This window comes from Bombus flavifrons, chromosome 4 (genome assembly GCF_040668555.2).
Source record: "Bombus flavifrons isolate JBK064 chromosome 4, iyBomFlav1_principal, whole genome shotgun sequence".
NCBI lineage: Eukaryota > Metazoa > Arthropoda > Insecta > Hymenoptera > Apidae > Bombus > Bombus flavifrons.
In genome coordinates, this window is record NC_138445.1 from 6,991,198 (window position 1) to 7,014,645 (window position 23,448).

Here is a 23,448-nt window from a genome sequence, read left to right on the forward strand (position 1 = left end):
CTAAAACTAAAGTTAAAAGAATCTTTTTATATAACGTTATGCATACACGGCGCAATAATACTCACTGAAATGTCACAAATGTAGCATTTATACGAGTACATGATCGCTACATAAATAAATGTTGCGTAAATCTAAAAGCAAATTTAGAAGAATGTTTTTACATAATATTATGTATATATGGCAGGATAATACTCATTGAAACGTCGTAAATGGCGGTTCTTACACGTGTACATGATCACTGAATATAAATTTATTTTCAACGAACGACGTCTATAAACGCGAATACTCTACACGCAGCCATTCGAGAAACGAAACGTTAGCAAACAGTGGAAGAGTAGTTGTCGCATTAAATTGGATAACTCTAAGGAAAAATCGTGCGCACAACTATCAGAGAGGAAAAGGACGAATTATAGTTACCTACGTCGTCCGTAAAAGGACGTTAATTAAAATCTTAGCGAGCCGTATAACGCGATGAATATCGGCTAATTAATTTGAAACCGCTTTCACAGTTGCACCTGTCGTCAAAGCTCCTAATCAGCTTCTGGGAGCACCTTTGAGTACGGATGTGCAGCTCGAGTGCTATGTCGAGGCATTTCCAAATACAATTAATTACTGGGTAAAGAACCGGCGAGGCTCAGACGACGAAATGCTGCTCGAAGGGTGAGATTATGTGTTCTTTTAATCTCGTGTGTTCTTGCTTCGTTTCCTAAAGGCTGGTAAAACTTATTGTCATCGAATTACACAGGCTCAAGTACAATGTACGAGAAGAACGATCCGGATACAAAGTTCTGATGTGGTTGTTGATCAAAGGATTTACCGAACAAGATGTGGGCAGTTACAAATGCGTATCGACGAATAGTCTTGGCAAGGCCGATGGAACCTTAAGGTTATACGGTAAGTTTTTTTACTCTTTGGAAAAAATATAAGTCGAGTGGAAATAATAAGAAACATTTTCTTCTGTATCTTTCTGTTGACTTACGTTACGTCATTACGCCACGTAAATCACTCACTGTGTTTCCTGTTCTGTATAATATCTCCCTTTTTAACGAAGCAATTTCTCAAGTAATTGCTTATAAATGGACATGCGTACAATTGTAATAATTTTTTTAAAACGAGTTTTTTTTTAATAAGTTAAAAGAATTAGTTTACTAGATGATGTGTAAAAAAAAATTCACCGGTATCGATGTCGGAATGTTTCGTTTAACTATCAATACTACAGACAAGGTAGGGAGGAAATTGAATGGAAATCTAAACACTTTTTGATTGCAAACCTCATCAAATAATAGAACGAAATTTCGGTCTGCGGTTTTCACGTGCGCAATTTTGATTTTTAAAGCGTTGCATAAACGACAAATATCAATTTTACCAAAACATCAAATCGTTTTAATTGGGCTTGCAAGATGGAAACTGAAAGCAGTATTTTATTATATATACATACATATACAGTGTGTTTGGTTTATCTCGAACCGTACAAATATTTCGAAAAACACGAACGATACGTTTCAGACAAAAATTGTATGACACGATGGTGGACATACTATACTCTTGTGTATTTGATATTGCGGTATAACGTATAAAAAAAATCATGTATACGTAAAAAAACATAAAAAAGGAGTTTGAAAGAAACGTTAAAAAATGACATTTATAAAAAGATATTTTTCCGGTCTGATTCGTCTCCTGAAACCATTTAAATTACGTAAGAAATATTTTTCTTATCATCGTGGACAGAGAAAATATTCCGTTTCGCGTATAGACCTTCACGAGTTAAAGGGAAGAATGGAAACTAATATTATTCACAGTATATCGATTATATATGTTAACTCAAGTTGCGAATATCACATTTCTTCCATAATTTTCTTACTTTGATATTCTTTCGCTTTAATACATTATTACCTGGACTGTATACTTCGTTTACTGTCCTGTACTTTATTTACAATTTTATATTTTTAGTTACAATTTCAATCATTACAACCGTTGTAATTTTATTTTATGCTGAATCTATAACGCTGAAAATAACACCGGAATGATAAGGAATAAAGAGGTTCTACAACTCCCAAAGTGTATGACACAAAAATATATTGGGACAATAATCATTATCAATAATAGGAGATTTTTTCCTACCGGTAACCATTTTTCTAATTTCGATCATCCTCAACTTGTATTTACATTACTGAGAATCAACACTTAAACGTATGGCACCAAAGACAGAGCCACGATTCGTACCTTATTAAAATTATTCCATAGTTAGTTACCAGAAAGGTAGTTCCATCACAAAACATGTAAAAAATTACAGGAAGCTAATATAGGAAGAAGTGTAGAGAGTGATGGTCTTATAAAAATTCTACGAGTTTGAAGATTTGAACTTTTTTATTGCAAGTTCAGGTTATTCAACATAGATGATTATTTAGAAATACTAAAATAAGCTTCGTGTACATTAAGATAAGCTTCAGGTATGTAACAGAAGATTTATTTTAACACATGTATGTTTTACAATATAAATATAATTAACAGGAATAAATTTCGCTACGTTGAGTCTGTAGCGAGAAATAGCCTTTGCGTATTACAATTAATTAAATGAAAGAATCTCTTCATTTAAGTTTATTTATAAAAATTACAAGTATATTAATCTGAAACATTCTTCTAAAGTCTCCTGCGAAATATCAAATAATGGAGTCTAATTTTGATGCATTTTATTTATCAATGACATAAAATGAATTATAAGACTTATATCATTTTAATAAGCAAAAAACATATGCAAATGTTAAAGCATAGAATAAAACAAAAGTTATTACAATTCCATTCTTTATTTGATATTTGTACATATATAACTATTGCCTAAAATCCAAGTTATATTTCAGAAACATAAATTTATGTTAATTTTGTGAAGATAAGTTACCTCTCGAGATGTTCACTTAGATTCGGAGTTGAAAAAGCTCGTTTAACTTGCGTCGCAGGAAGAGCGTAACTGTACCATGGAAGCTAATTTTGCTAGATATGAAATGACACGTTTCTTGTATTTCGTCATTGTCTCTATATCAATGTTCATACGCCTTTCTTTCTCATTTTCGATTTTCTTACACACCTTACCAAGCGTTTCAGAGCTGAAATCTTGCGACTCCTCGTCGGAAGACGAGTTCGCTTCCATCTCTCTTATAGACTCATGCGATAAAAAGGAAGAACTGTCACCTGTACGCGACACTTTGTCAGTTTTTCCGTTGCGACTGAACGTAGAAGTGGCTTAACTTTCTAGCTCATTAATTCTTATATCGACTGAAATATTTGTCAGATTAATGTGCAAGTTATATTATTTTACAAAATTACATTATTACGTTATGTTTTACCTGTTTTTATGTGCCTTTTCCCGTTTAGTTTTTGTTCTGAGACCAACCGTCTAATAATTAGTATTATAAGTATTTTTCTATTGTTTAAATAATGAAATACCAACGAAGCTGTATCTCAAGTTATCAATTTGAATTGTACGAGGTGCTGTAAAAAAAAAAAAAAGAAAACCCAGACTGAGTTCATAAAAGTTTTATTAAGTGAGCCAATCTAAATTTTGCTTTCAGAAGTCATTGGGGCTATGGTAAAGTCAATCTGATCGCTATATTGTTGCAGGAATGGATTATTTTCAAGAGAGTGGAAGCAAAATTTAGATTGGTTGATTTAATAAAACTTTTATAAACTCAGCTCCAGTCCTTTTTCATAGCGTGTGTTTTAAAAGCTAACCATTATTTATAAAAGTTGCCTAAAAATAACTGATTTTTCTGTGAGTTTAGCGTGGTTCCATTTAATCGGTTCAGTCCATAAACTATATGTATGCATCTGGGATCGTAGTCCATTCCTCTTTCGTTAACGCCAAAGGCCTCTTTAAATTTCCATTACAAATCTCCGCGTTCTAAATCTACAAGTATCTTCTAAATCTCTGCATTCTAAAAGCCGCTGCAACATTTCGAACGTGAAATTGCAGTGAGTTGGGACACCGGCCTGTGGTTTCTTTAGATTCAAATGTTACGAGTAGTATTTGAAAAAGCAATACGTTATCAGTAGAGTAGAATGTTAAATATAATTACTATAAATATAATTATCTTAGTGTCCCTAATGTTTTTTTTTTTCACACTTACGTACGATCTCAATTTTATTTTGCTATTAACGTGTATCTGTAATGTATAACGTATATAGCGTATATTTGTAATGAAATCAACAGCGGCATTTCTGACTTCTCGTACCGAAGGTTTGATCGAAAATGTTTCTTTTCTTTCGCAAACATTTCCGCTGTCATTTTCTTCTTCAAAGTCGCTTTCTTCCTTACACATTTCCGCTGCCATTTTCTTCCTCAAAGCCGCTCCCTTTCTTAGACATTTCCAAGTGCATCGAAATCTTCTTAAAATAGTGTATCTTCTTAAAATAGTAATCGATCGACATGAAATTTTGATCAACGTTGTACGTGTACACTCGTTTTCTTCGATGTCGGAGTGCAGGAATGGACGTACAAATATACTCCCTTTTTAAGGACTCGAAAATACTAATCTACTAAACTTATGACCTAGTAATAAATAAATAATGAGATATTACTAAAATGAAATAGAATAACGTGATAAACTGAAGAAATGTAAATAATCGCTGCTGTATTAGCAATCGTAATGGATTCGACATTTTTCCAAGCAATTTTAATCTTCGTTTCACAGATACGTTCGATCGCAATTAGCATAACAATATCGACGTATTCGACACGCTTGTTTAGAAAATACATAGTTCGTCTTTCATGATAGTCCATCTCTACTTAAATTACCCCATACACGTCACTTTGAATTTACATATATATACATAGAATACATATATCGTACACGTATATTCTTATACTTCGATAGTAATAAAATAATTGTAGCAGAAATGATAGCAGTGCACTCACATATATATCATCTGTTTTTAGAAATAAAAATCGGTTTCGATAGATCGTCGCGCGGCAAGGATCATGTATCTATAATCGGTGGTAAGCTAATCCTTTTCCTCTCACAATGATCTTAGAAAACGAGGAGAATGGAATAACGTTGATTATGTTTATTTAGGACTAGCGGAAGCAGCGCAAAGTTCAGGCGCTAATAGCGGCGGCAGACGATTGTTTGGATGTTGGAAGGAGTTATCACACTTCTTGTCGATATGTCTGTTTGTACCAGTGCTACTGTGGCCGCGGTGAAGAAGGCATCTGCTGTTGGTCACCGCGAAGCTGAGTGCCGGATAACTTTGTGCCAAAGGACAAGAAAAGAGGAAGAATGTTTGTGCGTGTGTGCGCGCGTATGTTTGAACCTATACAAAATCAAAGAGAGTATTTGATTCGAGAAAAAAGAAAAAAAGAAAGAAAAAAAGCAGAAAATTCGAATTATTTGAATGTCCGTGTGAATGATAAGAAACAGCGAACCAAAGAAAAAAGAAATAAAACGGAGGCTCGCGTTCTCCACATCTTCCTATTTCCCTTTCCTACTTTCAAATGTCGAAAACATTTTTAGATCAATGGATGTTGTCAATGTATGCGCCCATTTAGATTTGCAATTAATTTTGCTGAACGTCGATTATGAATCGGCGAATCAATGGAACGACGCACCGCCAAAAATACAAGACTTGGAAACGCTGAAGCAGCTTGGCCCTTCCTAATAATGCTTAACGAGACGTTGATAATAATACTTCACGATCATCTTATCATTGGTATCAGCGTTGCGGATATTTAGACGTCAGGAAATTCGATGTTTCGAAATAAAAGTATGCGATCGAACGTTGTATATATATTGTCTACAACTACACACACCCGTGTTCCATTTCCTGCCCTTCTTTATTCGAAATAATTTCAGTATAACTTCAAATACTTCTACCCTACATAGCGCGATGAAAGTATGACGCAGCTTGTGTATTGTATCTTTTACCGCTTCCAAATCGTGAAAAAATAATTTCTGTAGCTGTTCTAAAACTTTCAGTTCCAAATCTATTTAACGATCTCTAACGAGAAATAGTTGTATGCAGGTACTAACTGACTTTTCAAGTAATTTCAACGTTTCAATAATCATCTTGAATACCTTCGAAATGCGACAAAGCGTGTATATTTTTTATATTCGATCTCAATTTTCGCAGAAATGTACAATGTACATACTTACGTAAGTAGTACTTATCGACGCAGCAGCACTTGCTACGGCTTTTAATAGGTCAGACTGGTCTACGTTATCAACCGAAACTCAATACTCGCTATAATATCACCGGCGAAGTACAGATACCATAGATCAGATACCTGGTACAGGTACAGCTACCAAGAGGAGATTCTGTACCTCGCCGATGATAATATGTACATGTCGAATGTACCTTATATTAAAGAAAATAAATCCAATAAAAACTTACATTTCTTGTTACTTATACTGTTACGTGATATTATCTGTTACGTACGTTAAAACTTGAACGAATTGGTTAGCAGTTAGTATTTTGAGCATAACCCACCGATTACCTTATAAACTTTTCAAGTAACTCATAAGCGTCTCTCATTACATCAAGGTGACAATAGAATATCGTAACTTTGTCCGTTCTTAAGATTTAGATAAAATTTATTAATACAGATAAATGTATTAAATAGAAAAGACTAATAAACGATTATTAGTAAATAATTAAACGTAATATCTCATTATCTCATTCAAATCTATAGAATACTTGCTAACATAAACGGAGTAATTTACACAAATTAATTATCGAGAAGAAAAATTATAGTTTTGTGATCAATTTTATATTCAAATTTTGGTTGATAGATATGTAAAATGATACATCATACAAAATGATGTAAGATATCTGAAAAATATTTTTATACATTTTCAAACCATCAAATAGGTGTTTGACATTTTTGAAAATGTTAATTTCTTAGTTACGAATGTTTCATTAATTATAATAGGTAAGCGATAGTTACTATCATCTTACAAACCTAAAATAAACAAGTGTAGTGGTACTAGTTTCTAAACTAAAGGATATAAATTATTCATTAGTTGCTTATGTCAACTACATTACTGAATGAATTATATTACATTATCTCAATGAGATTACTCAATCTAAGTAGGGCATTTACCAAATTAAGAACCATTTGTACCGGTACTTCTTTTTTCTTAATTGTATGAGTTTGTTATTTTCAGTTTTGTAAAATCAGATGTACTTTGATATATTTATTTTTAAAACAATAATATACATATGAAACAAGCAAATAATACAAATTTTCTTCTTTTTAAGGATATCTCTCTTCTTCGTCTTATGCATTTGGTTTATCGTTTGTCATGAAACTCGTATTAATTAAAAAATAACACGTAGTTTCCGAGACAAATCAACTGACAGTAGTTACAAAATTACGCATTACATGTACTACACTATATCTATTTACACTATTATTAAAAGATTCATTGTAGGTATACTACAAGAAACGTCGTGAAATTTTTTATAGTAGAAAGGCGGTACAACAATGTTGCACGTAAGAAATTCTAAATGGAATTTAAAAATCGGTCATTTGACCGGTCGCTGTAGTTTACTGATATATCGTTCAAATAATTGTATTCTGACAATTTACAAAACTATACTAACTAAGAAAGTACTGATTCTTAGTTCTATGCATACATCCGTAGAAATTGAAAAAATGATACCTATATACTGGAGACAATTAGATTACATAATAGCATCAAATTCGGTATAGATATGACCGATCATATGCTCAGAAAATACATTATAAAATCTTATACCTAACAGGGATAAATACATGAATTTTATATTTAAAAAACCACGAGAGAAGGAATTTCCCCCGATCGCTTAGGTGTTGCAATAAAACGATTGGTTCGCAATATGTTAATCTAAAAATTTGCGAAAATTGGTTCATTGGTTGCTACACATAGGCGTCCAAAATTTGACAATTCTCTTTGACGTTGTATGCACGAAATTGCTCATTCCGACAAAAACTGGCACATTTATCTGCGAATTTACGACATGGCGATTTTTTAACGTCATTTTCTTAGCCATATATCCAGCAAAATATTTTATGGCATGCAATTCCAAGAAGCAAACTGATGTTGATAGTTCATTAATTTCATGTTAGGTAGGTCATCAAGAATCATATCAGCGTTAATACTATCATCATCACTATGCTCTTCCATGAACTATAATGAGACATCAGATTATGACACGGTTGTGTCACACTGTGATATATTATCCTCCGTTATTAGCGACGCCGTGTCTCACTATAATCTTCTATGCAATTTGCAAAATTAAGACAATGAGTTGAACGTAACAATATCTATATTCTTCTCTATTTGCTAGACGCACTACTTTTACCGAAGAATTCTAGTTCTAAACAACCCGAACACAAGAAACAAAATTTTTCGAGCAATCCACACTTGATCTCGAAATCGTCAAAAATGCAATGCCATCCCGTAACACATCAGGACCGACGTCTATGCACTGTACAAATTCTTGTTTCGTTCCCACTAGCCAAAGTTCATACAGACACTCTATTACGTTTCACGACATCTCTCAAGGATGGCTGATGCTCACAGTAACGTTTTGCACTGTGCAGAGATCATCAGATTTTTCGAATTCTCTTCTGGAATGGCAGTCCAGTTCTCTAGTGGTCGTCTTACGATTAAGTATTACCTCGACGAGTCAGGAAATGGAAAATCGAAATTTAGTGGAAAGCGAGAATGGAAGTAACTCCGACGAAATAATTGATGATCGAGCAATCGCAGATGCGATCGTCAATTCATTCTTAATTCATTTTTGAAAACTATGTCGCAAGATGTAGTCGGCAGCACGAAAAACCTCAACAAACAGATGGAGTTTTCAATTATCGACCAGAAACTGGTATGGTAATTTTTCATATCATTTAATCTAGATATTAAAACAACTTCTACGAAATTATATGTTTTTATATGTTTTCGTAAGCCGTGTGCACAGGGGTATTGTGTTACAGGACACAGTTTTTGTTTATCCGCAACTACGATCTTACGAAACACGAAAATTTTTAACCGACAACACCACGGTCGTCCCATATCCTCCATGTTCGCTAAATTTAGCCCTTGGTAACTTCCTTTTATTTCCCAATATGAAATCGAAAGCGAAAGGGCAATGTTTCGGCAGTGTGGAAAAGGTACAAGAGGTGTCGCAACGGGTACTTGATAAGGTTGCAAGAAATGATTTCCGAAAGTCATTTGAGACGTTACAGTACAATTGGAAATAACGTAACGAACAACTATTTTGAAGTAGGCGAGAGCGGAAACTAAATAAAAGAGACACTTCCTCAGAAATCGAGAAAAATATAACAGTTTCTTTATCATCAATAAACAAGTATAGAACCTCAAAATGTAACACAGGGGAACCACAAAGAAAAGCGGGACTGCAAACGCAGAACAACTTATTTCATGCAGTATGAGTATGGAAACAGAGAGATAACCAAAGCGAAACAGTGACAGAATCTGAAATTACTAGCGAAGCCGGAAAAGATACAAAAAGATTAAATCCAGTGTCCATACTACCAGGAAAGAAACTATGAAAATGCTAGAAATGATCGAAGTCCAATAAAAGAAAACGTTGGATCAAGCGTCAAATCCAGCAACAAAAGAAAAAGCAACAGCATTCCTGCGAAGAAAGGAAATCGAAACCAACACGGTTTTTGCATCCTGGATATGCCGTACCAGCCCTTAAACGACACGATTATGGATGACTAGTACAACGAAAGAAAAAGCGAGGTATGGGCAGAAGTATCTGCAAGGAAAAAAGGACAAAAATAATTTTGCTCTTATTGTCTCTGGATAACCTTGCACGTGGAAGATGCACAAATCAGGATCAATAAGCAGCCCAACATATATCAGCCGGACATCTGAACGACATATGCCGAACATATAGAAGTCACAGATACAGGCAACCTTTCGCCGGAAGTTGCTCATCATATCACCATTCAATGGAGAACAAGATGCTCCTGTAACAGGAGATGCAGAAAATCGTTTGGGCCGCACTTTGAGCTCCTGGTCCCTAAAGTGACGGCCACAGCCAACGCCTCATGCGGCCTATTGCCAAACATTGGCGGGATTGGAGTCGAAGTTCGACAACTTTACGAGGGAGTGGTTCGATCCAGGGTTCTGTACGGGGCCTCGGTATGGGCGGAAGATCTGCTAAGAAATCGTCGCAGCTTACTGCTACTGAGGAGGTTACAGAGGATTACCTCCATCCGAATAGTCAGGATAACGGACCATATCCCACGCGTTGGCATCCGTGCTAGCGGCGTCTTCTCCGTTCGAACTACGGACCTTCGAGCTTCGGCAGGTGTACCATCAACTCACAAGGCGGGTATGGGTTCTCAGGGCGTAGGACCACGCCCTGGGAAACCCCGATGGACCTGATATTCTCCTATAGTCGGATGGCGACTGGTCGGTGCCTTAGGTACCCGTCAGCTCGTTGATCCGGTGCGGAGAATTTGGGAGAAGTTGGTGGGCCCATATCCGCCAAGACCACTCACCTCACCTTCTCGTGGGGCTCCCCGTCACCCTGCACCGGCCGGTAGGGTACGAAAGAGTGAGTGGCACCAGGACGGGATCTACTGATGACGACTGGATGGCATATATGGAAATATATGCTGACTCATAGAACTGTTATTAAGCATCATGGAAAGCGAGAATAATAAGAATTACGTTTACAGTGCAGGGGAGGGAGACCCCAGTCTCGGTCAACAAGGATGAACTAAGACATGTCCTGGCTGTTGCGGCAGAATGCAAGGAGGAGGAAGTACAAGTAGGAGAAATTGGTATAGCTAGAGGAGGGCTCGGAACAGCATAGGTGAGGTGCCCAGTGGCTGGAGCCAGGAAGCTTGCACGAGACAGGAAGGTAGCAGTAGGGTGGTCCTGGGCCACGGTCACGGCCATTCCCAGACGCCCGCTGCAATGCTACAGGTGCCTGGAGCTGGGACACGTGAGAGCAACGTGTACGTCGACAGTAGACAGAGGCAACCTGTGCCACCGGTGCGGCAAGAGCGGCCATAAGGCCAGAGAATGCACGTCAGCCAAACCAAACTGCCCACTGTATGAAGCTCTAGGCGCCCCAGCAAGGCACCGAATGGGGGGAATGACATGTACTCCCCCAAGAATCCGAAAGAGGAGACTCCCGGGTCCGGAAATCAACAATAACTATAGAAGGAGTTCGATTAACGTAATGAGGAACAGCCCGGGGGAGGTCATGGAGACGGGGTAAATTCAACCCCAAAGTAATTCAATGCAATTTGGGGCATGAGAGGAGAGCTCAGGACCTGCTCTACCAGACTATCCGGGAGAGCGGGGTAGCCCTCGCAATCATTGCTGAACCGTATAACGTGCCCAATGCCACCAACTGGGTACAAGACACGAGCGGAAGAGCAGCTATAACCTGGACTCCAGGACTGGGCCCCCACGGCGTTCTACTCGACCGAGGCGATGGATATGTGGCGGTCGAGTGGGCAGGGATAGCAGTCGTGAGAATATACGTCTCCCCCAACTGCGGATTGGAGGCATTCGGGGACTTCCTGGACGAGGTGGATGGCTGTGTGAGAAGATGCTACCCGCGACAGGTAATGGTCCTCGGTGACTTCAATGCCCATTCGACACAATGGGGGAACGTCAGAACAACACCAAGAGGGAGGTGGCTGACCGACTGGGCGGCTGGTAATGGCCTTGTTCTAGCAAACCAAGGAACAGCGAAGACGTGTGTCGCATGGAGAGGTGCGTCGGTCGTCGACCTCACTTGGGCCACGCCAACACTATACCGAAAGATACGGCATGTGGCAGAAGGAGTGGAGACGTTATCCGACCATCTCTATGTGTACATGGAATTGAAACTAGGAAGGAATAACGATAACAGATCGGGAGCAAGGCAGGCCGGCCCTATACCGCCCAGATGGCGCTTAAAGGACAGGGATAAAGAAGCTGGAGCTGGGAAGCTCGTGACGTCACAAAGATATGGACAGTGGATGACGAGGCAAATGACCTCCGAGAGGAAATGAGAAGAGTGTGTGACGCAGCGATACCACGCGTCTCCATTAGCAGGAACACAAGGAGGACGGCGTACTGGTGGAATCCAGAGATAGCGGAGCTTAGGGAGCAGTGCAGCCAGGCTCGTAGAAGATTTGCAAGAGCCCAACGTCGCAGGTGGACAAGAAATGCGGAGGAGATCTCCCGAACGTACGCAGCCTATAGAGGAGCAAGAAAGGTGCTACAACGGGAGATCAAAGCGGCAAAAGATCGGTCCTGGAAGGAACTGATTGAGGCAGTTGAATCAGATCCTTGGGGAAGGCCGTACAAAGTTGTACTAGCGAAACTGAGACCGCAGCCCCCCCCCCCCCCCCCACAAACTGAGAGCATGGACCCGAAAGTCTTGGACAAGGTAGTTGGAGCCTTGTTCCCCAAACAGGAGGCACGCCCCCCGGAACCAAATAGCTCCCTTCCCTCTCATACTTGGACAGTGAGGAGGAAGAAGAAGGAAGCCCTCCAGAGTGGAGAGAGGATGAGGAAGAGATCACAAACGAAGAATTTATGAGGGCAGTAAAGAAGATGGCCTCCCGGGATGTTGCACCGGGTCCAGATGGTATTCCAGGCCGTATATGGGCCGAAACTATAGATCTAATGGCCCCCTGCCTGCTACACCTCTTCAACCGTTGTCTGAGGAAAGGAGCATATCCCCGAGGTTGGAGAGTTGCGAGACTGGTGCTGCTCAAAAAGGAAGGAAGGCTGCCGAACTCCCCATCGGGATATAGACCAATGTGCCTCCTAGACGAGGTGGGCAAGTTATTCGAAAGAATCATTGCCGCCCGTCTGGAGACACATATGAGGCAGAGGGAGTTCGGCTGGCACGACGGACAGTATGGATTCCGCCAGGGACGCTCAACCATCGATGCCATTACGCATGCCAGGGAAGCTACGCAGGAGATGGTGTCCGGTCAGGGAGTGGCAATGGCAGTCTTCTTAGATATCTCCAACGTATTTAACACGATTCCCTGGTATAGAATCGTGGAGGCTCAGCGTTGCTACCAAGTACCGAAGTACCTGGTGGAGGTGATCAAGACCTACCTCAGCGACCGCTGGGTAGAGTTCGGCAGCCAGAGAGGGATAGAGAGGAGACCGGTCGAGAGGGGGGTCCCGCAAGGATCAGTGCTGGGACCGATCCTCTGGATAACAACGTACGACCGGGTGCTGCGCTGCCCGAGACCACTGGGTACGGAAATGATCTGCTACGCGGATGACACTCTAGTCCTTGCCGGGAGTCGGTGGTGGAACGAGACTGCCAACCTGACCGCGTGACGCGGTGGCATGCGTAATAAGAGAGATTGATCAGTTGGAGCTGTGTGTGTCGCCTACCAAGTCTGAAGTGCTGGGGTTCTATGACGACCAACATAGAGGCCCCCCGCCACCAGGATTGACTATAAAAATAGGCAAAGGAAAGGTGATGGTGGGACAAAGAATGAAATACCTAGGTCTCACCATCGATGGCTATTGGACCTTCGAGCCGCACTTCGAGCTACTCGCGCCGAAGGTTGCCACAGCGGCTAACGCACTGTGTGGTCTACTGCCAAACCTGGGAGGCGCGGGACTAGGAGTGCAGCGCCTCTATGAAGGTGTGATACGTTCCCGGATCCTGTATGGAGCCCCTGTATGGGCAAGAGAGCTGAGCGCGAGCCGGCGCAGCCTAGCTCTGGTGAGGGGACCGCAGAGGGTAACAGCTATAAGGATCATCAGAGGGTACAGGACGGTGTCGTACGCATCAGCGACCGTCCTGGCTGCATCCCCCCCCCCATTCGAGCTGCAGGCCCTCGCGCTCAAAGAGAGATATGAGAGTAAGAGAAGAACGCAGCAGCAGGGACCCAAGGACACACCCAGGCGCGTCGACTTGGGGGAGATCCAACTGAACACATGGAGATGCTGGCACGCATGGCTAGAAGAAGAAACCCGGACCTGACCACACCGGGCAGTGTGCGCCGTGCTTCCCAACTGGGAGGAGTGGAGAAATAAAAACGGAATCCCACTAACATTCAGGATGATCCAAATACTAACCGGACACGGGGTGTTTGGGGAATTCCTGCAGCGCATAGGAAAAGAAATAACATCTGTATGCCACCACTGTGGGACGAGGGAGGACATGGCGCAGCACACACTGGTAGCTTGCCCGGCGTGGGAAGAACCAAGGAGGGTATTGAGGATGGAGGTGGGCGAAGATCTGGCCCCAGAAGCTCTGATTAGAGCGGTCCTCGGGGGTCGCCAGGCTTACTTTGCCGTCCGCACCTTTTGCGAACAGGTAATGCTGGCGAAGGAGCGGGCGGAAAGAGAAAGAGTGAGAACTGGCCACCCGGCGAGGACTGACAGAGAAGAAAGGAGGACGAGAAGGGAAAGACCCCGAGCAGCAGTACACAACCAGGAGTAAGGGCGCCAGTGGAGTGGTCCCCCTGGTAAACCAAATATAAGGAAGCTTCTAGAAAGAACAAGATGGGGGATGTCGATCGATAGAAATTCGTAAGAGAACTCGGAATATCCCTAGACGTCAGGAGGCCACCGTGGAGTTTTAGTCGGTAAGAGTCCGACACTACCCGCCGCTGGTTCACAGCCGTGGATGTCCATGAGGATTTCTACACGTAAAAAAAAAAAAAAAAAAAAGAGGTGTACCATCAACTGCGGAAACCGTGCTCGGGCGGGGAGCACGTTGAGAAGAGTTAGAAAACTCTCGCTCAAGCCGTGCCAGAAACTGGAATTGATCGTAAAATATATACTCCCTCGATATATATACCATTTACTCGTGAATCCGCCGGGTGACAGCGTCCTTAGATTGCTGGACAGCGAAATCAGGCAGGAAGTAAAAGCAATATTTCATTTAACGCCATCCACTGCCACCGGATTTTTCTATGCCCCTAAAAGTTGGGGGGGGGGCTAGGGTTGCCGAGATTCGAACACATCATTAAACTCGGCACCCTCAAGAGTGCTATTAAAATGAAAAATTCGGCCGATCCAGCAGTCTCTGGCCTGGTTGACGAGCATGGTGAAATTAAATTGAAAAAGATCGCAAATTCCCTGCGAATTAATTGGCCAGCCTCTCTGGAGGATATCGAGAAAGCAAGAAAGAGACTAAAAGCGGCCCACATCAAACAATAGGCCGAACTGAGAAGTCAGGGACAAGGTGTTCTTGACTTCTCAAGGAACAAGACTGGCAACGTATAGCTCACGGACTACAAGCTGCTCAAGCCATCTAGGTACATCGATGCCCTTAAACTCAGGACCAATACATTTGGAACGAGATCGGTATTGGCACGGGCCGACAAGAACATAGATGTTGCCTGCAGAAAATGTCGGACCCAGCCCGAGACCCTTGGACATATACTAGGGCTGTGCCAATACACAAAGGGTCTGAGGATTAAGCGGCACGACGAGGCAAAAATGACCCTTGCTGACACCTTAAAGAAGAATTATGAAGTATTTATTCAACCTTCGCTTAGAGTGGGAGGTAACCTTTACAAACCCGACCTTGTAGTAAAAAACAAGGAAAGGGTTCTCATAGTCGACGTCACCGTCCGCTATGAGAATAAGGATTACCTCTCCAAAGCAGAGAAGGAAAAGATGGAAAAGTATAAGCCTTGCCTCGAACACCTGAAGGCAAAATTCAATGTCAGCAGGGGGGAAGTTGTGCCAGTGGTGTTGGGCAGCCGTGGTGCGATAACTCCATTCACGGAGAGGAGTCTGAAGCTCATGGGTATCGGTGAGCAAGTTATAAAGACATTAGTAATGAATGTATTAAGAAGCTCCATAGAGCTGTGTAATTTGTTCTTAGATGAATAATGAGACCCATATATTTTAAATTATATGTGTGTTATTTATTTATTTATTCAATTACAATTGTACATATGAACTTGTTTGAGAAATTATATCTATATACAAGAGTGCTGTCTATTATTTATTAAATTTGCTGTAATTTTATAATTACATAGCAAATATTCTATTTTAAATTCCCTACGAGGGGTACCTCGGAAGTATGGGCCTTGTTTAAATAATAAGGTTCCACAGAGCACGCCCTCTGCCGACCAATCGGTCCGTGACGTCCGGGAGGAGGCAAGGCTCGAAACCTGGGAGCGGTGGCGCATTCAGCTCGTCGCCGAGAATAAAGTCGTCAAATTTTGAACGAGGAAGAAATTATACGGCAAGTCGCACCGTATGAAAATCACAGCACCTATTGACGAATTAGAAAAAAAAGGGGAAGGAAGAGGAGCAACGGAATATAATACTAACAGCAATGATGAAGAAACTCCCACTGACATGATGTATTGCATACTTTAAATACAGCTGTACAATGCTTTCAAATACAGCCAGAATCTAATGCAACCCATTTCAAAGTCCTCATAAGCGGATAAACAAGGTTCTACTAACTATGTATACACCGTTAGAAAATACATGGAAGACGAGACGATAGGTAATGCAACAAATTTAAAAAGACAAGAGAGTTTCATCATCTTTACTTTGAGCTTTGTGAAAAGGACGATTTATTTTACAAATATATCAAGGCGACACAAAAGATTTTCAATTATATTCTCGTTCGAATACAGGAGAAGTGATTGTAAATCGACCATATCTGGGGCACTTATCGCAACGGTAAAGAGACTTTTTTTTTTTTTATTTATTGAAATTTACAATCAATTCTCGCATTGAGAATTTTCAGTAATTTTTTCTGGCGTGGCGCAGTGACATGGCTAATTATTTATAATAAGTTAATATTTATTATAGATAAATATAATTTTAAGTATTATAAATAAGTAGATATTACTTAATTTAAATAATTAATTGAATCTAGCGTTTAGGTCTAGCGGGTAGTGTCTCTTCAGCCTGCGGATCTGGTCCGACGTATCAAGTAGTCCAGTGATTAGGAGGTTTCGGTGTTTGTTGACTCTTTTGCTATATCCGTCGCTATATTTTGCTATTTCCTCTTTGACTGTGGGTATCTTGAGGTTGCAATGTATTGTTTCGTTGGTAACATACCAAGGTGCATCTATTAGGGATCTTAGCGTTTTCGATTGGAAGCGTTGAAGTATTTCAATGTTGGAGATACTTGTTGTTCCCCATAGTTGGATTCCGTAGGTCCAGACAGGTTTTATTACGGTCTTGTAGAGGGTAATTTTATTCTGTATGTTTAGTTTGGAGCGTCTGCCCGTGAGTCAATAGAATTTTTTTAGTTTGTTCTTCAGTTGCTTCGTTTTGTCTGTGATGTGGTTTCGCCACGTTAGTCTCCTGTCCCGGGTCATGCCCAGGTATCTGACTGAGTTCTTGCTAGGAATTGTTGTATTGTTGATGGTGACCTGGGGGCAGGTTTATTTTCGGAGCGTGAAGGTTACATGTGAGGATTTTTTTTCATTAATTTTGAAGCCCCATTTATGAAACCACTTTTCCATAGAGTCGAGACATCGCTGGAGAGTGGATGAGGCAATTACCGGGTCTGCGTGAGAAGTTAATAGCTCTGTGTCGTCAGCAAATGTTGCTATTGTTATCTCAGTTGATATAGGTAAATCGGTAGTGTAGATGGAGAACAGCAGGGGTCCAAGGACACTACCTTGGGGTATGCCAGATGTGTGGGATCGGTGTGACCGTACCTTTGGCACCTTTTACATTGCACTATCTCTTTTTTAACAAGCGGCGGTTCGAATTTTACTATAGAATTCATTAGACTGATTTTGTATATTTCCTTATTGTTAGACTTTTGTTTTAAGTCGATAAAAAATAGGGATAACGGGTCTTTCGAGACTCTATGCCTTATGTTACTGACGTTGATAACTTCGTGGCCGTGTTCTAATAGTTCGAATTTAAGTTCATCCACGTCTGCTGAGTGGTGGATGTCGCGTAGAACCACTCGGAAAGGTCTTTCTTGTTTGAGCTGATGAGTATGAAAGTTGGCGTTCATGGTCTTGAGCAGTTTGGTAAGCCTTCTGTATGCGTCAGGATTTGTCGGCAGGATTTTCACTTGGTTATTATTAATTTTAAGGTTATAGTCCTCTTTGGAGATATCTCTCTCTATGGACTTAATCATCGTTTGTATGTCGATGACATCGTCAACAAATAGTGGTGGGGGAGGGGAATTTCTTTGTGTGTGTTGGTTTGTTGGTGGATCAGCGACTTCCATGGAGTCGTTTGCGGTTTCCAATATGGCGTACCAGTTGTAGGTGTTGATTGTTGGTTGTTCAAACTGGGTAGCGTTTGTGTTTGTTTTTGGTGCTTCTAATTTCCTTTTCTTTGAATTTTTAGCGTCATTGGTACAGGGGGATCTGTTGCACTTTTGCCACGGAGGAGGTAGCGCGGAGCAATTATATGTTTGCTCAGGAGAGCCTGGTCGTGATCCCTGGGCCATCATCGAGGTAGTTAATTCAATTTGAATAACTAGTCGAGAGACTATGGGGCTAGTATTCGGGTAGAGGTTAGAAGTGTAGGATTTTTTCTCTAGAGGATAGGAAACACTTGGTTGTGTTCACTTTCGACGGAGGCCGTCCGTTTATGGCACGGACACTTCCCTTCTTTAGGAAATTCCGAATTACATGTCCTCCGCGAGCTGTAAACTTAATGAGTCCGAGGTTAGGCAAAAAAACCCCGGGAAAGTACCAGCCGGAAGGGCACAATGGACAGACGAAATCCTACGGCTGGTAGGGAGAATCAGCAACGTAGGAAAACAGTTCATCATTACGCAGTTGATCGTGAACTTCCGAACAGGGCGGACCCCTCTGCCCAGAAAAGGATACCAGGCTTAGGTCCTGACAGTGAGCATGTCTGTAGCGGAACGTGAGCAGGACAATTCAAATCCTGTTGTTGTTTTGCTTCGGAGTAACAAGACCGTAGGTCACAAGTATTGTAGAAAGTAACGAACTCCGAGCAAAACAATGTCGCCGCTACATACAACCGTCGAACGCAGCCGAGTTCAAATTTTCCGGTTGTTCCCCCGACCAATATAAATAAACAGACGCAGTCACGCTGACACACAGAGAGGTAAGTATACCGAGTAAAGGATTACGGACACATAAGCGAGCATACGAAGTTTCTCCGAGATTATCGTGTATTTATACGAAGCATATATATCGTACCTGTGGACTGCATTATCATCTATAACGAATTATTAATTGCAAATATATATTGACGGATTACGACGGAAATAACCCGACTTTGTTATTTCGTTATACCTTAAATAGACCAATCCTCCACATTGGTGACCCCGACGTGATCTTAAGTTATAGAGCGTAAAGATGAGTAAGCAAAACGCTACGGCTATGGCTGCGCAATTAATCCGCGTGCCTCCCATGAAGCCACAGAGCATCACCTTTTGGAGAAACAACTCGCGGCAGCAGGAATCGAGCGAGACGAGAATAAAACTACCGTCCTGCTGGGGTGCCTTGAACCAGAATACCTGGAGCGTATAGAGGATGCTGGACTGCATTTTTCGGCCGGCTATCAATATGACCAAATTAAAGAAGAGCTAATAAGATTATCCTTATATGAGATCTTCCCGCCAATTGCTGAAATGGATGTGGCGGAGAGAATCAAGAGAATACGAAAGAAGGCTGCGGCAGGACCAGATGGTTTTCAAAAAGAGCACCTTCTGATTCCTGGCCTGCCTACCATCTTGGCAAAATTGTTCAATATGTTATTATATACCTCTTATTTTCCTTCCGCATGGAAGGAAAATCGAACGACACTTATTCCTAAAGCTAACAAGCCTAGCAGCCTGGTTGAGAATTGGAGGCCTATAACAATAGGTCCCATTCTCGGCCGTATTTTCTCCTCCATCATTGACGGGAGGATAAGGAGGGGCATTGTATTAAATCCCTGGCAGGAAGGATTCACCGCTGAGAGCGGTTGTAAGATCAATATAGACCTGTTGAGCGCTGCCTTGGATTATAGTAAGAAAGAGAAGGGGGGGATATTCACTATCGTGGATATCTCTAAAGCCTTCGATACGGTGCCCCACTCGGCTATTGAACCTTGCCTGGCGAGGAAGGGAGTGCCAGCCCCCATAATCGAATTGATTAAAAATATGTATAAGGGTATTAGTACAAGCATTAAATCTAAAAATAATATGGGGGTTAAGATCAAGATCCTCAGGGGAGTCAAGCAGGGTGACCCCCTATCGCCATTGCTCTTTAACCTGTGCTTGGAGCCGTTGCTGGAATTGGTTGAACAGAAAACCAGTGGCATAAACGTCAATGTGAACAGAAAAATTCCTGTCCTGGCTTTCGCTGACGACGTGGTGTTGCTCGGCGCTAACGAGTGAGAGGCACAGAGCCAAATGGACATACTCAACGAGTATTTGAAAGGCCTTGGCATGAAAGTTTCGGGAGACAAAAGTCAGACATTCCAAATTGTCTCAAAGAGGGATACCTGGTTCGTGCAGGAACCAAAAATTAAGCTTGGGGAGGACATCATCTCATCGGTCGATCCCGGCGAGGTCTTCAAATACTTAGGCGCCAAAATGGGGCCTTGGAAGGGTGTCCATTGTGGCATTATCGTGCCTGAGCTTTTGAGCACGTTGAGAAGAGTTAGAAAACTCTCGAAAGTATATACTCCCTCGGTATATATACCATTTACTCGTGAATCCGCCGGGTGACAGCGTCCTTAGATTGCTGGACAGCGAGATCAGGCAGGAAGTAAAAGCAATATTTCATTTAACGCCATCCACTGTCACCGGATTTTTCTATGCCCCTAAAAGTTGGGGGGGGGGGGCTAGGGTTGCCGAGATTCGAACACATCATTAAACTCGGCACCCTCAAGAGTGCTATTAAAATGAAAAATTCGGCCGATCCAGCAGTCTCTGGCCTGGTTGACGAGCATGGTGAAATTAAATTGAAAAAGATCGCAAATTCCCTGCGAATTAATTGGCCAGCCTCTCTGGAGGATATCGAGAAAGTAAGAAAGAGACTAAAAGCGGCCCACATCAAACAATGGGCCGAACTGAGAAGTCAGGGACAAGGTGTTCTTGACTTCTCAAGGAACAAGACTGGCAACATATGGCTCACGGACTACAAGCTGCTCAAGCCATCTAGGTTCATTGATGCCCTTAAACTCAGGACCAATACATTTGGAACGAGATCGGTATTGGCACGGGCCGACAAGAACATAGATGTTGCCTGCAGAAAATGTCGGACCCAGCCCGAGACCCTTGGACATATACTAGGGCTGTGCCAATACACAAAGGGCCTGAGGATTAAGCGGCACGACGAGGCAAAAATGACCCTTGCAGATAATCTAAAGAAGAATTATGAAGTATTCATTGAACCTTCGCTTAGAGTGGGAGGTAACCTTTACAAGCCTGACCTTGTAGTTAAAAACTAGGAAAGGGTTCTCATAGTCGACGTCACCGTCCGCTATGAGAATAAGGATTACCTCTCCAAAGCAGAGAAGGAAAAGATGGAAAAGTACAAGCCTTGCCTCGAACACCTGAAGGCAAAATTCAATGTCAGCAGGGGGGAAGTTGTGCCAGTGGTGTTGGGCAGCCGTGGTGCAATAACTCCATTCACGGAGAGGAGTCTGAAGCTCATGGGTATCGGTGACCAAGTTATAAAGACATTAGTAATGAACGTTTTAAGAAGCTCCATAGAGCTGTGCAATTTGTTCTTAGATGAATAGAGACCCAGATATTTTAAATTATTATATATGTGTTATTTATTTATTTATTTATTAAAATTGTACATATGAACTTATTCTGAGATTATATTTATATACAAAGAGTGCCGTCTATAATTTATTAAATTTGCTGTAATTTTATGATTACATAGCAAATATTCTATTTTAAATTCCCTACGAGGGGTACCTCGGAAGTATGGGCCTTGTTTTAATAATGAGGTCCCACAGAGCGTAAATAAAAGATATAAGAATAATAAGAACAAATAAGAGATAATAAGAGATTGGTAGAAAACGAGGTAATGGGCGACCGGAAGCCGTCGCAATTCTACCAAGACTTTAAGAAGTTAGCCAGTCCATTCGCTTCAGAGCAGTTCATCCTCACATTATGGAAAAACAGGCTACCCGATCGAATACGGCGAGTTTTGGCGGTGATGGACAACACGAAGCCAGAAAAAATAATCCATGCTGCGGACAGAGTGGAGGAAGCCTGTTCTGGAAGTGTCCGGCGCGAGTCATGCACAGCAGCAGTGAGTAAACCAGAGGTACAAGATACCGAATCACCCGGTTATATGAATAATATCGAAAAGGAACTAAGCTAATACATGCGAGAATTGACGCACTTGGTATTAGCGTCCGTCGGAGAACACGTTCGCGATCTCCGGGAAGACGTCGTCGTCGATCGAGATCCCGAAACGGCCTTTGCTACTATCACGACCTATACCGAGAACGGGCGCGAAAATGCAGATCCCCGTGTCGGTGGAATCAGGGAAACGGGTCCAGCCGTCCGTAAACGCGGCGAACGGTGACAGCTTGGAGACCCGCTGCATTTTCATACGGGATCAGCGAACCGGTGTTGTTTACCTAACAGACACCGGTGCGGACACGTGCGTATATCCGCGCTGCAAGGTACAAGGTCACGCGAGCAAAAGCAAGTACGAGCTGTTCGCGGCGAATGGAACCCGTATCGCGACCTATGGGACTATCACCTCGTCCCTCGACCTGGCTCTACGCCGAGATTTCAAGTGGCGTTTTGTGATAGCCGACGTTAAAACGCCCATCATCGGCGTCGACTTTTTGAGCCACTATGAGTTACTCGTCGACCCGCGAAATAGACGACTTCTGGATAAGAATACGCAGCTGTCTACGAGGGGATTCGCAGCTGCTACTGACGAAGCATCCATAAAAATCATCGACAAAGAATCCCCGTATCATAAATTGTTAGCGGAATTCCCTGCGCTAACGCGACCACCCATCTTCCGGCGAAGCTCTGTAAAGCACGGCGCGCAGCATCATATCTGCACGACTCCAGGAACTCCCGTCCACGCAAAACCACGCCACCTAGCCCTCGATCGACTAAAGCAGGCGAAGGCGGAATTCGAAGTTATGATTGACCAAGGCGTGATGCGACCATCGCGAAGCCCGTGGGCGTCACCCCTGCACATCGTACCCAAGAAAGACAGAGGAATACGACCGTGCCGCGACTACCGGGCATTGAACACCCGCACTATTTCGGATAGGTATACACCGCCGCACATAGAAGACTTTGCACAGAACCTCTACGGTAAGCGCATCTTTTCAAAGATCGATCTTGTACGCGCTTACCATCAAATTTCGATCGCGCCGGAGGACGTACCGAAAACGGCAATTACCACTCCTTTCGGTCTTTTCGAAGCAACTAGCATGATGTTTGGGCTCCGAAACGCCGCCCAAACGTATCAAAGATTCGTGGACGAAATCACGAGAGGTCTCGATTTCGTTTATGCGTATATCGATGATTTTCTAATCGCGTCCGATACCAAGGAAC

At 42.1% G+C, this 23,448-nt stretch overlaps 1 protein-coding gene and 1 long non-coding RNA gene across 3 annotated transcripts in view; one reads left to right on the top strand and one right to left on the bottom strand.

Annotated features, from left to right (window-relative positions):
* Positions 1-5,776, top strand: part of LOC138179310 (lachesin) — a 97,820-nt gene extending 92,044 nt beyond the window's left edge. The window contains exons 6-9 of one of the 2 annotated variants that reach the window (XM_069111970.1): positions 510-660; positions 746-894; positions 4,931-4,990; positions 5,067-5,776. In XM_069111970.1, coding sequence (XP_068968071.1) covers positions 510-660; positions 746-894; positions 4,931-4,990; positions 5,067-5,194 — 488 coding nt within the window. In that variant the 3' untranslated portion in view covers positions 5,195-5,776. The remainder of the gene's footprint in view (positions 1-509; positions 661-745; positions 895-4,930; positions 4,991-5,066) is intronic. The other variant, XM_069111971.1, reaches the window with a different exon arrangement.
* LOC138179315 (uncharacterized) overlaps positions 2,786-23,448 on the bottom strand; it is a 92,962-nt gene continuing 72,299 nt past the window's right edge. Inside the window, exon 5 of the long non-coding RNA XR_011173012.1 lies at positions 2,786-3,939. This is a non-coding gene — a long non-coding RNA (uncharacterized LOC138179315). The remainder of the gene's footprint in view (positions 3,940-23,448) is intronic.